Here is an 18485-nt window from a genome sequence, read left to right on the forward strand (position 1 = left end):
GATTGACTGATTGAACAATGAGTGAATGAATTTGTAATGGAAAAGTATATTGAAATAATTAAAGGTATAAGTATAAACACAGGTATAGTGTATGATGTGAAAATCAAGTAAATTGTTATGAGTATTTATTCATTTAATATATGATATTGTTCAGGTTGACTGATAGAGGAACAAGTGAATGAATTTGTAATAGAAAAGTATATTGAAACAAGTATAAACACAGGCATAGTGTATGATGTGAAAATCAAGTAAATTGTTATCAGTATTTATTCATTTAATATATGATATTGTTCAGGTTGACTGATAGAGGAACAAGTGAATGAATTTGTAATAGAAAAGTATATTGAAACAAGTATAAACACAAGTATAGTGTATGAGGTGAAAATCAAGTAAATTGTTATCAGTATTTATTCATTCAATATATGATATTGTTCAGGTTGGCTGATAGAGGAACAAGTGAATGAATTTGTAATAGAAAAATATATTGAAACAAGTATAAACACAAGTATAGTGTATGAGGTGAAAATCAAGTAAATTGTTATCAGTATTTATTCATTCAATATATGATATTGTTCAGGTTGACTGATAGAGAAACAAGTGAATGAATTTGTAATAGAAAAGTATATTGAAACAAGTATATACACAGGTATAGTGTATGAGGTGAAAATCAAGTAAATTGTTATCAGTATTTATTCATTTAATATATGATATTGTTCAGGTTGGCTGATAGAGGAACAAGTGAATGAATTTGTAATGGGAAAGTATATTGAAATAATTAAAGGTATAAGTATAAACACAGGTACAGTGTTATGAGGTCAAAATCAAGTAAATTGGTATCAGTATTTATTCATTTAATATATGATATTGTTCAGGTTGACTGATAGAAGAACAAGTGAATGAATTTGTAATGGAAAAGTATATTGAAGTAATTAAAGGTATAAGTGTAAGAATAACGTATAAGTTTATGCTGATTCAGATCCTTACTCTCTTAATGTTACAATACAATGGAATGAAGAGAGGACGTTCATATAATTATAGCAAAAGGGCATTGCCAAATAAAAATAAGCTTATAGCTTTAGCTAGAGGCTACAAGGAACATAAATAGAAATCTGTTTATTATTTTCTTTGTTTCTACATCTTGCAAGCCAAAACATAATGTACGTTCAAGGGTACAATAACATGTACCTCTCCTTATTTACAATATTTCTGCGTAATAGCAGTCTGCAGGTCACGGATGTACATAAATAAAATTAATTACTTGAATTAATTACTTCAACGATATTTATTAGTCCAATGACGTTTTACGATACGCGGAGACCTTGATTATTTCGTATAAAGTTGAAATGCGAGTGGAACTTTAAAATGCAACTGCATCTTGCTATATCGGTTTTAGCCGAAGAGAAAGAACAATTGGTAAAATAAAGAATAATATTTTCGTAGCTTCGAGAGGAATGAAAATATCGTTGATGAAAAAATACACACGTTTATCGTAGCCAAGCATATTCACGATCGTATTAGGCAGAAAAGGAAGAGGGCTAAATAGGATCGACGGAATTACCCGCTCCGTCTCAACCGGAGTACAACCAGGAACACACGCGTTCATCCCACTGGATCCATGCAATCACGCGAAACGACCATTTACGCCGCGTTTATGAAAAATAATATCTCCTCTCCTGTAAGATCCTCGTCGTCGTTTCAGCGGCAGGAGACGATCGAGGAGAGCGAAGAAAATCCCGAAACGAGTCACTGTTTGTCGTCTTTGAAATTCACCTCTCATAGTCGAATCATGTGCATCCTAGCGAGTTATCGTCGAATACATAATTTAGAAGCCAGAGGGGGACTCTGTGTTTCCAGATCGAATTTTTTCGCCTACTTTTGCTTTACTCCTCTCATTATTTCTCATACGAAGTATCGCTTTCTTTCAGAATAGAATTACTTTGCAAGTTGTATCGTTGAATCGATCGTTCTACGCTTTGTTGTTTCGTAGTTTCGATCGTTTTTTTCATTAAAATTCCTACTAATTAATTTTCAGTACAATATTCCTTGTTTGGACAAAATATTCCATCTGTCGTTTCGAAACTGAAGGGATTTTGTTTCTCTTCGATATATTTTAAAATACTTGGTTTGGTATCTATTTCCTAACAGCCTTTAATAATATAATTTTATTTGGAAAGTAAAAATCACGGAAACCACGATATCTCAACGTGTCTTAAACTAAAAAAAAAAAAATAATACCAAGTAGGAAATTTTAACTAAAAAGATTAGACAAATTTTTGTAGGATTACGTATTCGAGAATTTAGGAGATGCATGAAATTTTCACGTTGTTCGCAGGTGTTTAGTTGTAACGTAGATGCTGTACGTAGCCGACGTTTAACCAGACTGCAGTCGGCTGACGAAAGCGCAAGCTCGTTTACAATTGGTCTTGTTAGATTTGTGGACACGAAGATGAGCATAGCTCGTAGGCTTAGTCCGTGCAAACGCGCAAGTCGATCTTGCAGCTGGATTTCGGGGATCGATGGCCGACTTTAAGCACAGCAGATTCGCGGCAATGAACACTAAAATCGATATCCTAAGCCGAAATTCATCAACGAGACGATATCGACTTTGAGAAGGACCCTTTAGATTTCAGATTGCGGTTGTTCCGTGTTCCAGTAAATGGCAAACAATTTATCGAGTTACTTCTCGCCAGCCAAAACCATCAAAGCGACTATTTCTTTTTATCTAAATCGTTCGCATTGTTGATAATTTGTTAATCCGCGTGAAATTTATTTTAAAAAATTGAATAAACCGTAGGATGGGCGCGATGACCACGGTGATGATAGTCAGCGTGTTAAGAAGGTAATAGTCGTCGTTTCGGCAATCGTTAGAGTCGCTGTTAGCCAGCAAATACGTGACAGTAAATTTTTGGCTAATCTTCTAACTCTGCCATGCCGCATTACCCTACCGATCGAAGTTTGTTAAGCCTACTATATATCAGCACTCTGTTGGGAAATGTTAGAATTTGACGATGCACAGGCTTAACGTGATTTGTCGATTCCACGACATACAAGGCTTGCTAGGTGCTGCGACGATCCAATTACCTGCGTTTAATCGCTGTTTAGACGAGTTCAAATATCTCGCCGATGATCCTCTTGGTAAATAAGAATTCGTTCAATTTCATTATAAAAATAAATCTTCCCAGTACACGTTCGTTATGCGATTAAGCGACATAATAAATTGAAAACAGGGTTAGTTGTCCATCAAGCGAAAATCGTAATTGTCAGTGGTTAATATAGATATTTGTCGAAGGAATGATACTTATTTATAGATCCTTCGAATCCCAGATAGAACTACTCGATTCCTTTTGCATATTCCGTTCGTAGAAAATATAGAAAATAGAGAAAAATATAGCCTAAGTGTATCATTTATTGGTAAATCCCTATCGTCTAAATGGTAAACGAAATTTGTAATTCCGATCGACGATCAGCTGAGTAAGCTGGATTTTCAGAAAGTTTGCTCAAACGATATTTTAACAACTGGAAGTCTCTTTGAAAAATTTAAATAAATTTTCGATCAATTTTCACTTAGATTCCAATTCGTGTAGACTATCACACGCCTAAACTCGATACGCAGTTAAATAGAATTTTTTCTTGCAAATAAGGAGACAAACGTTTAAAGATCGCCCAAGGAAGTGGCAATCTGATACTGGCGAAGGTATTAGGTTGTCCGGAAAGTTTCTTTCGCTTCATAAGGTGATAAATAGAAGAACAACCATTTCTGTTTTATACTATTTTATTGAATTATATTTCTATTATTATGTTCGTGCATAATTCAATAAACTAATATAAAACGAAAAACATTGTCCCTCCATTATTTCCTTATACAACCTAACATATTGCGTCGGCAACTAAGCGATTGCGGATTTTGCCATTAGGTGACATCGACAAAATCCGCAATCACTTAGTTGCCAGTCGAATAGGAAGAAGCAACAACCTTAGGGATGAAATATATTTAAATGGAAGGGGCCAGGGGGTTGTGTGGAAGAGATCTGTTCTATCTGAGATCGTAGAGGCAATGAAGATGGCTGGTAGGCCTACCTTGGTCGAATACAAGGCAGCGGGTGGTCTTGGCAGCGAGTCCCGGGGGCAGAGCGAACCTGTAGGCCGGGCCCAGCGACAGCCCTAACCCCAGCCCGAGCGCCTCCGCGCCGCATCGGCCCCCGAACACAGGCCCCACTAGAATCACCCACATAACAACGGTCATCAGTCATCAACATCATCTATGCATTGTAATATATATTATACAGCGGTCGTTATACATAGTATACACATTTACATCTATAGAGTTCATGCAAACTGTTCGACAAGTGTTAACATATTGGTTATTGTAACATTAATATATATGTATATAGTGTTTTTGGAGTTTTGAAGAAGATTGTTAGAACTCTTTCTGGATATTTTTCAAACAATTATTATATTACGTGTGTTATTGCTCGAAAGTTTGGAATTATTTCATGAAAAAGGAATTTGGATTGTTCTTTTTTTTTTTTTATAGAAAATTGTGAACGAATATTGGAGCTTTAATATATCTTAACGTTAAAAGTGATAGCTTTGTCGTCTCACAAGTACTTTCGAAATAATCGTCGGAAAAGAACTATTATTCGATTCGATAGAGTTACACGTATGTATCCCTGAAGCTGAAACTTTACTGTTAAATACGTGTTTTAAATATGTTTCTCGAGTGATGACAAGTATCGCAATAGGGAATTCCATGGACGTTAAAAACGTGCGCTTATTAGACAACTTTGGTTCGAGTTTAAACTTTGATCCAGTCAAAAGTAAACGATTATTAATTTATTGCCAAGTAATATCGATATTAGTACGTCGTCGTTGCTTTCACGAAACATTATATTGGCTTTTGGCATCGAGTCAGCACGTGGCATGGGGTTGATTACGAAGGACCCTTTTTCATCTGAAGCAATCCTATCATTGCAATTCATATCCACCGAATTAAAGCCACGATCGATGTTCTTCGCTATTCGTTTGTTAATAATACACAGAAATATCGCTTTCTCCTTAACAGCTGTACGTAACGATCAAAATTCCATGGGAAAATGCACATAGCAAAACTACGAATCGAAGAACAACGTACGATACGCGAGTTATTCCTTGAAATAAATTTCTCGCTGACTCGAAACGTGTCCCAGACGATTAATTATATGTCGAGGTACAAAAGTACAATACGATACATCTGCTAAAGGAAGAATAGCAGGAAGCTACTTCCGCTTAAAGAACAGGAACAAAATGATAGAAGAAAAAATCTTGCTGCAATTCGACTAAAATTCACCTGCCTCTCCTTGCGTTAATTAACGATACAGATAAAAGACGATAAAAGATAAGATGCAGCGTGGATATCGCATGGACTTTGCTCCCGCATTGCCTGTAATTATATTCGCGTAGAAGGGAAGAGAAAGAATTGAAGAAAGAAAGAAGGTAGACGAAGAAAGGGATAGCTGTTCGAAAAAAAGTATTTTCTAGGTTCGGTAGATAGAAGCACGTAGCCTAATATCGTGCCTAAGCCACAATCTAAATTCATGTTCGGAGAGGATAAATGCAGCGAGCATAATGCCAGGGGCTTAACACACTTTTAAAATTCAGCCTTTGAGATGCAGAACGCGGAGGTTCTCTTTCTTCGTTCCTTCCCCTCTTCCAGACTTTCGACTTTAGTAGCTTACACACTGATTAAGACACCCGATACAATTAGGCGGCGAAAAGAACCTCAAAGACGGTTCTCTTTACCTGCGCCTTTTGCCCCCTTAGTCGCCCGTATGAAAAATTTAACGGTCGCGTTAGCAACAAAAAAGCTTCTCCTGCTGCTTAAGAAATTTGACAGCAATCTTCTGGAACTTCGTTCTACCGAAAGATACTCGCTTAAACGCCAACCAACTTTCGTTTCCAAACGTCATTTCTATTCATTCGTCGTTTTAAACCGCGTTCATACCGAAAAGAGGGTGACTGTTCGCGTAGAAATAATTAAAAACGTAAAAAGAGGAATATTCCTAATATTGGAATATTTGAAAAGTTCATTGGGAAATATGGGGAAAATTTATCAAAGATATCGTATCTGTGTAGTAGAATTAAGATCTGTCTATCGAAGGTTTGCCTATTAAATGGCAACGTTGTGTACGTTACTTAACGAAGTATCGTATTCATTTGATAAAAATGTATTAGTTTTTAATTTTCCTTACACGACACAAATTTTATACAACCGTACAATTTTAGAGGTTTGAACGGTTCTTTGCAAAGTTCATGGGCCAAACCTTGTTCTTTTCTTCTATTTTCCACAAGAAAGAAACCCAGCATCGAACCTAAATCGATACACGTAGTACAAGAATAATGGTTAACACCAGAACTAGCGATAGCTAACACGAAGCAATTTCTACCAAAATCAGTGAAGATGACTGGTCTTTAAAAAATACGTCATAATAGAATAATTAATACTTTCTTACAGAAGAAATTCCACGTTACGTAGTGGATTTTTGATATTATCAATCCATCTGGGATCATCATCCCTAAAAGAGGGTCGACACATTTGTAAAATTGTAGAACCAATCATTTTCACTGCTGTGGTATTTCTAGTGTCAAACAACGAGCTTTGAATTACAATGTCTGCATGGGTGAAACGGAGAATCGCTGGTGTAAGGTACTTTTATGGGTAAGAAAAATTCGATGTACATGGTGAAACACGAAGCGGACAGACAGGCTGATACAGGGTGTCAGAAATAGCCGAGACGAGGAGGTAGGGTAGAAAGCGAATCGACTAACAGTGCAAACAGGCAAGGAACAACGTCAGTCCTTGCACCGAAGCTAAAGCAACGAGTCTCGCTTTCTCGATGAATTATTCAAGGTTCTTGATCCGGTCTCTCAACCGTATAAACCGACAGACGGATTCCCGTCCTCTCAATCGACCAGCTACCGATTTTTTCCTTCTTCCAGCTCCGTTTTCTCTCTTTCTCTCTCTTCATTCCCCTACGTTCTGACAGTTCTCTCCCTTCTTGCGAGTATGTCGACCAGATTAAGATCGCAGAATCGGCTGTCAGCTGCGGTGATCACGATGCGCAACAATCGCACGGTTCAGAATCGTTTTGTGCACCATGTTAGGCAGTCTGCACTGTTTTCCCAAGTTCCACTTTTGCTTCAAGCTTCTCCGTTTTTCTTCTTTTTCCTCGTGTTCTTCTTCATTCATACGATTCTTCGTCGATTTATCACGAGACGATGGATCGTTGGGAATTTTTCTGCAAATGTACGCAGATTCGACGCTGGATGATCGGTCGATGATTGTTTTCGTGCGAAAGATTACAAAGATGAATTGCAATAATTAAGCCGATTTTAAGAAAGTCCGTGTCTCAATTAGATTTCTATTCGAAGGAATTTATTAAATGTAACGCATTATGCAAAGAGATAGAACATTATATTTGATACAACTAAAAGTTCTATTTATACAAAACGAACCAGACATGTTACAAGGAAATCGTCGCTAAAGATCATAATTAGAAATAATGGAGCTTCATACGAATGGGAGAAACTGAAAACATCGTGGAAATATTTGATCAAGTGAACGTTCGTCTTCGTGCTGGCCATGCGATACAGCTACTGTTATTCGCCAGTATCGACGTGTGAGATAAAAAAATTCATTGAGATTAAAAGCAGTAACGATATTTGAATCTTAAGAAAGTGCAATTAACGAAAATTTCAACTATATTTCGATGCAAGCTGTGGCAAGTTTCTCGCTAATACAGCAACAGTGTGAAAGGATAGAAGGCAAAGATAACGCGATTTCCGTGGTTGGTGCAGAATATCTGAAATACGATTCAACGCCAATGATCTGCACGTCCTGCGGATGCATCAAAGTGCAGATGCAACAACGACGAGGCTCTACGTGCATGAAAAGACGAGGTCGTTGTTTCGCAAGAATGAACATCGCATGGAAGGAAGACAGTTCGGTTACTCTGTCAGAGAACAAGTAGTAGAGAACGAGACGTTCAGACTGGAACCGGAGAGTGGATTGCGTTGCGACGAGTTAGCCGGCTCGATTCCCGGCGTGAGACTTTTTCAGCTACGGTACGATATCGAAACGAAGATATATACGAAGAGCGGGAAACAATGATAACAAGGTAGAAGAGAATCGAGAAGCAGCGTTCAACGTGGCAATAATTTGTTGCAGCAAATTTCTTCGATGATAAAACTCGATCAAATAAAAATCTATAAAACGATTCTACGATATAAGAAATACATCGATTTCGTATCTTCGAAAATATCGATCGTATAAAATCGGAAAAATTTCCTGACGACGGAAACTGATCAAAGAAGACTTTGGTCGATGCGTGATTCAAAAAATTCGTTTAAACGAGAAGATATAACGATACTGGGATTTGAACAAACCAGTGTACAATCGGACAGAGGATTGACGGAGTATCTCCTGTTTGTCAGAATCGAGTTATACTACGCTTTGAATTTCCTATAAACGCATTTGCTAATTTTACAGTTTGATGTGTTTCTATGTGACGTCTATGCGCAACATATAGCGCAGTGAGGAAAGTTATTGGTTCTTCGATCGGCTGCAAGTCAGAATGATAGAACGAAGATGGGAAAGGTGGACAAGAGCCATCGAAGCTGTTGGATGATAATCGACGTCGATTTTCACTGTAACAGCCGGCGTGTATCGATTGTGGAAAGACTAATGGCCAACGTGGTTAACCGTATTATCCCGCGGCGGAAGTCCGCCAGTTCAAACGGGGACATAAATAGCGGCGGTTCCCGAATCGTCCGTTTCAATATTAGTTTAACAATCACGGCTACAGGATCAGATACGAACGTCATGCTTCAACTTATTAGCGTAGCAAGATGCGTTCACCATCCTGCACAATTTTCCAAAATTTCCCTCCGCGACTATGAATTTCCAGCTTGCCAAGGAATACGCGTGACCAAATTTTAACGAACCAACTTGGACAGCACGTAGACCTAGTCGGAGTAGGGAAAATTTCATACGTAAACGTGCGTTTGTCGTTAGAACGTTCGATCCTATCTATTCGTCCTATTCGACTATGGTGCGATCTCGACGAAACTCGATGTTCTACGAACCTGCAGAAACTATTAGATTGTTCGAAAAGTTTCTTTCGTTTTATGAGGAAATAATAGACGCACTGACTTTTAGACTGGTATTTCGCGGTCATTTTGGTTTCACGTTTGTACGAAAGTGCAGTGTTGTAAAAAACACGTTCGCGAAAGAAAGACATTTTTCGGACAACCTAATACTTGGATACTTGGAAATTTTTAAAAAATATTTTCAAAGAACCCACGTGTGATTGCCAGAGTTGAAAACGACGATATTTAAAACCGTTGGATATACAAAGAGCTATGGTATAGATGAAGGCGCGTCGGATCTCTTGGGAACAAGGAACGAGACCGAGCAAGATTGTCGGATTCTTTATTAATTTTACAACTTTTTCATAAAGCAAAGCGAGGCCAGCATTTGATATACTCGCGCATAGTTTAGTGAATATTGACGGGCAGAATGCCTTTGCTCTGCCTTTCCACCTCTTATACCCCAACCTTTTGCTTCTGCCTGTTTCTGACAACGTTGATCCTGGTCAGCCACACAGTTTCCCTGCTTTTTCATAGAAATTCCGGGGATTTTTTGGTGTCCTAACTTGTAGCAACCGGGCAGATTGGCGATCGAGCGAAAGTAAGAGATGACGGAGAATGGCCCCAAAGTTTCTCAGGGCGTTCAAGTTTCACGGTGGTTGATATTTCATACAGAGTGTGCAATGGGGTACCCCTTCGTTGTGTCGACCTGTCCAGTACCTAACTTTGCCTATATTGTTCACGTATTATTACCGTGTCTCCTCCACCGGTGTATACCCCATCGAGTAAAAGTGTGGTTTCGCGTCCGGCTGCAAACCTTCGACTATAAAGCTTCCCTAGTCTCGTTCCTTCGCTTTCCTTTTCATTTTCGTTGCTATCGCGCGTCCTCGGATGTTTGCTTCAACCAACGTGTGTCTTTATCGAAACTGTACTCGACCGAGCGAAGCTTGCGTAGAACATCGCTGCTGAATAACCAGAGCGAACTATACGAATCAATGATGAATCGATAATCTTGTTTTACGACGCACGTCGCGATAATCTTATTTTACGATGTTCGAAGTCTATTGAATGCACACTGGATTATACTCGATAAATATCGGTTTCAATAAAACTATCAACGATGAACGTTTCGAAGAGTCGATCGTTCGATCATTAACGCTACGCGAATTTTATATATTTCTTGCCAGATCCACCATGCATTGAGATACACCATAACTATAACCAACGCCATAAATATTCTATTATATATGTGTTTTACGTGCATGTTTCTTTTCTCACGGCGTAATCCAAGTTTCGATCATTGTAACAATACCGTGTACAGGTCGACGTGATAATAGCGCGATACTTCGCGTATAAACGAGAGTAAGTGATTATCCTGGCATCCTAAAAACTCGTGAATTTAATTAGAGGAGACAGGATGAGTATCGGGGAAACGAATGGGAAAAGGGAGAGACAGAGAGGCAGAGATCGTTTTAGCCACGTTTAGTCGTTTAGTCGTTTAGATAGTAGGCATCATTAGCGTCAAGCGGTACTCGAAGGATTTCGCAAGATCGTTCGGAGCTCGAGGAACTCGGGGAGCCTATGGAGCAGCTCGTAAAGTAAGTGGCCTGGTGTCGCGAGGACAGCCGGAGAAAATACAAGCCGAGTCAAACACAAGCCGCCTGTGTCCTCTTTTGCATTAAACGCGCATTCCGTGGCAAACGATTAAGACCTAAGAGAAACCGCTTGTCCGAGCCACCGTGGCTCGAACGGACGAATGAATGTCCTTATTGTCCTACCGTGAGAACTCCAGGCACGCGCTTCTCACCGTGAATTCGATATAATTAAATAAATTATACCAGCCTGCGACTCGCCTTCGCGCTATCCTCCTCGATTCCACTATACAGGGTGTTTCTCGTTTTGCCAGCCGAACATTATCAGTAGACTGCGAGTGTCTGTGCAATTCTAGACGTTTGCGAACCTAACTGATAAATCGAAGAAATGGAATCTAAGTAAAAATCTAGTTTCTGTATTATACAGGGTGTTTCTATTAACTCGGACAAACTGTAACCTTGCCGCAGACGAAGTTAGAGAAAAATCTTCCACCGTTGTGCTTCCTCGCAGATGCAAAGACCAAGTGCACTCTTCTTTGAAATGTAACCATAGGATTTTTGCTCTACGAGAAAGTATCCAGGTGCCTGGGTGGTAAAACGATGCAACGAGGCCAAGTCTGAGAGATATTTCAATGTCGATTTCATCAAATCTAACGCACGAAAGACAAGGAAGATGCAAACACGAGCATTCCACCCTGCGTTTTGTCTTGTTCCTCTGTAGAATAAGAAAGTACAAAATGTACAGAAAATTGTACAGATACGTTTCAAAGAAGAGCGCAATTTAACTTCGCTTGGGACACACAGTTATAGCGCATCCCAGTTACTAGAAATACCTTGTCGTATGCCACGACAATTACTCCACTTTGGACGTTTTATGAATTTCTCCATGTTACACCCACTCTTTAAACTTTGTTTTAGTATTATTGAAATATGTGTAATTTCGTGTGCTGCACTGGATTGGCCGCGTAGTAGTGACACGCATATATGGGTATGAGTGTGTGGGAGTGTGTGCGTGCGCAGCGTCTCGTAAAACAGAAGAATGCAACTGTTGCGTACGTATGGTGATAAAGAAGATGGCGAGACAAAAAGGTTGCTGAGACGCGTGCAATGCGTATCTACGAATATCTTGTACATCACGTATTAAATAAATATGAAACTATTTTAATATCGTTTCTACGTGTAATGTGAGTATTTCCATGCATTTATTTTTGCGACTAATTGTCCACGATTCTCAACAAGTATAACAGTCCCAAGCCAAAGTTTCGGTAACCTATATTTGTTTATTAGCAAAATTCCAGCGGGAAAACCTGCAACACCCTGTATATTCAGACGAATATAAACGATGTTCTTTCAGATAATACATGTGCCGTGTGTCGTGCAAGCAACAATGTACTCTTGCATCGTTACTTTATGCAAATGACTACTTTTCACGGTACGTAGGCATAACGCAAGACCGGATAAGAAATAAGAAAGCGACAATTCTTAGTAATCATTTAGAAATGTATGCATCGAATTACGTTACGCCTCTTACGTTACACCCTGTTAAGAAATTAACTCGTGAATCCACGGTTCTTGCAAATATTGGGTCGGCAATTAAGTGATTGCGGGTTTTGTCATTAGATGGTATTGACAAAACCCGCAATCACTTAGTTGCCAACTCAATATAACAAAGGACGAAAAATCCGACAATTTACGTGGCACAAAATTCGAGAAAAGAATGGAACGCAAACTCTGTTTCACTTTTTTCCTACTTTTCTATTTTAAAATGAACAAACTATAGCGTAATTATTTCGAATATACGATTACAACTTAACTCGTTGTTTATACAACACCATTTCTATGAATGTTTCACTATAATAATAAGATTACGAAGATAGTAAGATAATGAAACAAAATATCTTACGATTGATGTGAAGAAATATAGTTGATATTGCCAAATGATCGCACTATGTACATTTAAGGGTTAATTGGTGTAGTTTCCTCGGGACAAGCGTATGGAGATTCTTCAAACGAGAAGGAAAAAAAAGGGGCAATGAAGATTTGTATAACAGTATCGATGACAGAAAATCATTGACGCTACGTAGCTTTAAAAAATATGCAACGATATCACGTTACTTTCCTCCAACTCATGTTACTTTCAGCATTTATGTATAACGAACTACTCCTAAACCTGACGTATCGTGAGACTGAAAAACTGTGGAACAGGTAATTTGAGAAGAGAAACCACATTGCATACCGTGGCAACTATAGTACTACTAAAAAAGCTTTCTTACGTTATTCGTGACAATTAAATGTTTCCTTGTTAGAAGATAATTCCTAATTCTCTCAGATTCGTGCGTGTGCGAGAGAATCAATTATCACAGCAGGCGCAAATTACTACAAATCAACCTCAAAGCGTATCACAATCAACGAAATAACGTTGACCGAATGAAATTTTATTTAATACTTTTGGCCATAGCAATTTTTCGATTAATTTTATCAAGCAAATTATTCGATATTTGCCAAGTAATTCATTTACTTAACTTTGTGTTTGACAAATACGTATACAAATAGCGTTTGAATAAAATCTGTTACATATTTTATATTAAATATATTTTAAATATATCAGGTAAGATATGCTAGAATCAATAAAAAATTCACAAGCATTATTTTTATCGTATAAATTGATAGGATACGATATATTCGTTGTATTATATTCATGATATTATATTAATCTTCGGTTTAGTTAATTTCAGAAACGAAAAGTACGCGACACGAAATATAAAACGAATTAAAATTAATTATACCGTGAATAATGAAAGCGACGAAATAAATAAAGATATCGACTCGTTGGGACGAACAGGTTGGTAGAAATACCGAGCTTTATCACACATCTCGTACAAAATGGTAGAGAACAAGCTGTCTACTAATGCTTGTGTAATCCTATAAGCGGTATAAGTCCCGATGACTGGTCGGAATAATACCGATAGGCTGTTCTACCCTCTTTGCCCTACTGTCCCGTAGCACGCAACCCTTCCTGCCGTAGTTCACCATTGCACAGGCAACTTGCGACGACAAACTTTCTGTTTCCAATACTTTTTCCATCAAGTTTAAAAGTCAACGTTTACGATCCTACAGAATTACATTTCAATTGCAAATATATTCCACTATATTGTAAGTTGTATATTTGAAAAAATAAAAATTCTTATAAAATAAAACGAAACGACGCGAACGATATTTCCTATCAACTTTAATTATCATCGCAAGCTTGATTTTTCCACAGATATTAACAGCTATCGTCGAAGGTTATTTCCTCGACTACCTTCGTCAGCAACGAGAACAAGCTTCGTAAAAAAGGCTCGAGTTTCGATTATTTTCTCTTGATAACCGTAAAAGATCTCGTTTTGTAACAAAGTCAGGAACAATGTCCGAATAATTGTCGTAGAACCGATGGCAACTGAGCGAGTCTTTTGTCAATATCACCTAACGACAAAATCCGCGATCGTTTCGTTTCTCGACGAAAACGAAGGATAACGAACTGGCCTTAAAAGGTGGTGCGATTAAAATAAAGTAGTCTTATGACATAAAAAAAAGGACGCGAATGTATCTGGTTCGAAGCGAGTACCGAAAGCCATACGCGTTTAAAAATGGAAAATCGTAGATACGCTGCTTAAAGTTTCACGACTAAATGCACGACGAGCGGAGATTTTTTCCAACGAGGATGCTCTTTTCCTCGTTTGACGAGCATTCCCGGCCGTTAAACACTCGCTTGAACGTAGTAAGTACATAGAACCCTCTTTTGCTCTGTTCGTCTCTCGAGCAAGCCTGACTGCGTCGGCCTTCGCTTTAGCGGTAGCAGGGGAGGAATCGGATGCGAGGATCTTTTCCCTGTAATTAATTTAAGAGGGCTCGTTCGAGGTACTCTTGGCAGGCAATGTCTGACTAGATCTACCGAGAGTTTCCTGGCATCTCGCGGATCACCGAGAAAACGAAGAGGGTCTCGTCCTCTTCCTTATCAGCCTTTGCTCGTCCCCCACACTAGCGCTTTCCGCTAGTTTTCTTCTCCATTTTCTCGTTTCGTTCGAACGCTTGTTAAGACGATACGGTAGACGACCAGTTGAGAAACGTTTTAGAGAAACAAAGTCACTTCGACCAACTTACTTCGATTATTCAAAGCTCTCGTAAGTAGTTGATTAATACCGATACATCCTCGCGAATACGATTAAGGAGATCAAATCGCGTTTAACACCGAGTCTCGCTTGGAAGCTTCGATGTAACAGTGCCAAGTGCGAGGACCTACGAAATTCCTTTCACCCAGCGAATATCACGACGAGTATCGCGATATAATTTTTAATATTTCACGGTGTTTTCAGTTTATCGATCATCGATACGTCCATTAGAAGACTCCGGGTTGGATCGAAGGAATTAGATTTTCAGAGAAAACGAAGCGGACAAGGAACGAGCTTGGAGTAAAAATTATAAGTCAAACTGCTAATTAGTTACATTTTAAGGAATTCCGTGGACGAGACAACAGAGATGGGAAGAAATTGCTGGGGTTTAATTATTCGATCGATTGTCCAAAGGAAAATAGGAAAATATAAAGTGGCGCAGCGTCTTTTACGAGGGTTCTACACGGTATTTTCGTGTTGTCGCGGGTTATAAGACGGTGTTAAGGCCGTGATACCGAAAAGGGAGATACAAAAAGGGCGAAAAGGAAGAGGAAGATGGAGCGATGCCAGGTACTCAGGAAACGGGAGTAAAGGAGAAAAGAAGCATCAGGAAAGGGAGCGCGTGGTAATCCAAGATTTATCCTCGCAGACTGTGACAGCGGGACTGGTGCTTCTAGCGCGATTTAAGGGCTACCGGATTCCTCGCAGCTTCTGCGACATTGCCACCGATCTGCCGAGGCAGAGAGAGAGAAACCGACAACCACCTCACGGAAGAACACCATATCGTTGTTTCATCGACATCGATGAACGCATGCTTGGTATTTTACATTTTTTAATCGACGATTCCATGAAATATTTTTTAACGTCAAGAGATTTCACGACTATTTTTAATTTAGAATTAGAATAGAGAGAGAAATATAGAAAAAGTTTACGCGAAAGATTAAGAAACTTCACGAGTATTTTTAATTTAGAAATAACATAGGACGAGGCGGATCGAGAGCGTCTCATGTTGTTGTTGTTTTGCCTCGGAACACGGACACAGCCTTGACGCTCGAAACACATCGATGGACGAAACAAAGTCACCGTTTTGGGCAACCGTCGATCTTAGACAAATCCAAATTTTCCGACTCCCTCCCGACCAGTATAAATAAACGGACGCGATCGCGAGCGAGACGGTATTATACCGAGTGGCAAATATTAGCGATCATTATTGTACTTTTAATTATTTGTTAAATTATTTAACTTTGACGGGTTGCGACAGCAATCTCTTGCTCTCGTTGTTTTACGTTATCTATTCTCAGCCAACCCTCAGAAAAATATAGCAAAAGTTAGGTGAAACATTCGGCAAAGGTGATCGCGTGTGAAAGAGAACGAAGAAAAGCAAAACGGGAAGCATTAAATAGCCACAACGTGCGCGTTCCGCGATAAATTAACCAGAGTTATTACAAGATTTCGATTTATATCGGGTTAATCAATATAGCCATAACCCAAGATTACAAGCAAGTCTGACAAATTATCGCGCATGACAAAGCGACGAGCAAAAGGACAGGCTCGGCGTGTATGTAACCCACGTACACGCAGCAGCGGTAAAGATGAAACACGTATACATCGGATCGATGAGAAATCCCGGTAGGATCGTGCAATTATATGTACATATTCGTGAATACATCTTCGGCCGTATAATCTTCTTGAGGCGCGATGAAGTGTGAAGGAGGTGGAGGAGAAGAGTCAGAGAACGTGATAAATCGTCGTGGCCAATGGTAGCCGGCCGATCTCCTCGATTAAAGTAAAATATATGGCAGCTTTAATTACGAAGAGATTTCGGAACGCGACTGGCCAAAGTGTTGTGTACGTGCGAAAGAAGAGAACAGACAGAAGAGAGCGAGAGAGGAGAGTAGCGAGGCGAGGGGGTAACCAGTAGAAGGCGAATAGCGGTAGAAGATGGTCAGGAAAGGGAGACGATGGGTCCAGAGGGGCGACCTCTCAGATGCATTATTCATGGACTGTGAGAAGATACGATATGATCCAATATGTGGTGCGCCCATACCCGTTAAATGTGCCGAACCTGACAACATAACGTGAACAACACCTCCTTCTCTAATCTGCTGAAAATTGGCCCACGAATTTTCGAGTAATTTGCCATGCGAGTACGTGGCTCCCTCGTACTCTTCATAGGCTCGTTCCTTCTTTGCCAGTAGACCGTGGATTTTCAAGCGGAAATCGACTGAACGGAGATCGACTAATTCGAATCGGAAGGCTATTCGAGCCAAGTAATATTCTAATAGTGGAAATTGCGATTAGAATATAGTAGAAAGCATATAATTTTTAAGAGTCAAAAGGGAGTATACGTCTTAGGAAAATGTACTTTGTACGATATTAACTTACCTATGCTTTTTAGCTATGCTGGTAGTTTTTACGCCTACGTACTTTACGTAGTTTTAACGAATTTTCATGCGTGTAAGAGCTTCTTAACGAGTTTCTTCGAGCGGCGTATGCTCAGTGATTTGCACTCTCGCTGTACGAGGATTCGATTGAAATTCTATGCACTCGTTGCTATTAATTTTCGAGTTGTGGAATCTTTGGAGGTTTAGAAAGAAGCTTCTAAAGACGCGCTTAAACGGCCAAAGATCAAATGGAAAACCGTCTGATCTGGAAACGCGAGGCTTCTCTGTCACGGTTATTAAAATCTTAGCACTGAAAGGGTTGCGGCGTATCATCGAACAGCGTTAACTTGTATACTCGAGTTTGCGCGAAGAATTCTCGAGAGCTTCCGGTGGCGTGAACCAAGCGGTAAGAAGAGGTTCAAGGAGCACCGGCAAGAGCAGCTTTGAAACGAAAAATAAACGGCGCGAGAGGACAGGCGGAAGATCCAGGTGGTTCGATGTTCCGACAGTTTTCACGCGCAAACAAACATCCAAGTGTTACTCCGTCATTTTCGGAAGACCACAGATCTATTTTGAATGAGCTACGCGCATATATTTCTGTGCATTACGAATGGAGTTACCATCGAGTTTGTCGTAATTTTACCACGGTTTACTCGTCCGTTTCAACTTTCTCAAATACCTGCTACGATTATTTATTTCCTTATTTCTTCGATTAATTGTAGAATTTTCAGAAACGAATACGATGTATCTTATCGGCGGTTGAAAATATCAAAATAAACGATAATTCGCGTGCACCTAACGTGCAAGGCTACTCTGATAAAAAAAATAGTACAAGTAGAAGATCTTCTTTTGGCTAGAAAAATCTTTCGCGTTGCCTAATTTGTCGTCACTCGATAATTCGATGGTCGCGATTATGACCAACAAAATACAAAAATATCTGACATCGATTCGAACGTACGCGCTGTTGGCGCAGCGTTAAATCTTCGTATAAAGAGAAAAACACGCTACGCGTTGCGAGATAACTAGGAAAAGAACATTTTCTTTTTCGTTTTTCTTTTGTCATTCATATGTATCAGGCACTTGCTCTTTTAAAATTAAAGTCTGAGACAATCATCGACTTAATATCACGGTAGGAGCGACTTCGTAGCGTTGCAACAGTATGCGAGGTGCATACTTGCAGTTGCACGCGGCTGAAACCGAGGCGGCGCGGCGCGACGCAACGCAGCAGCGGCGAAACG

The 18485-nt window shown here is 39.4% G+C and overlaps 1 protein-coding gene across 1 annotated transcript in view; it reads right to left on the bottom strand.

Annotated features, from left to right (window-relative positions):
* LOC126923593 (E3 ubiquitin-protein ligase Rnf220-like) overlaps positions 1 to 18485 on the bottom strand; it is a 192754-nt gene that overhangs the window by 143415 nt on the left and 30854 nt on the right. The window contains exon 4 of the mRNA XM_050737208.1: positions 4078 to 4215. Coding sequence (XP_050593165.1) covers positions 4078 to 4215 — 138 coding nt within the window. The remainder of the gene's footprint in view (positions 1 to 4077; positions 4216 to 18485) is intronic.

This window comes from Bombus affinis, chromosome 13 (genome assembly GCF_024516045.1).
Source record: "Bombus affinis isolate iyBomAffi1 chromosome 13, iyBomAffi1.2, whole genome shotgun sequence".
Lineage (NCBI taxonomy): Eukaryota > Metazoa > Arthropoda > Insecta > Hymenoptera > Apidae > Bombus > Bombus affinis.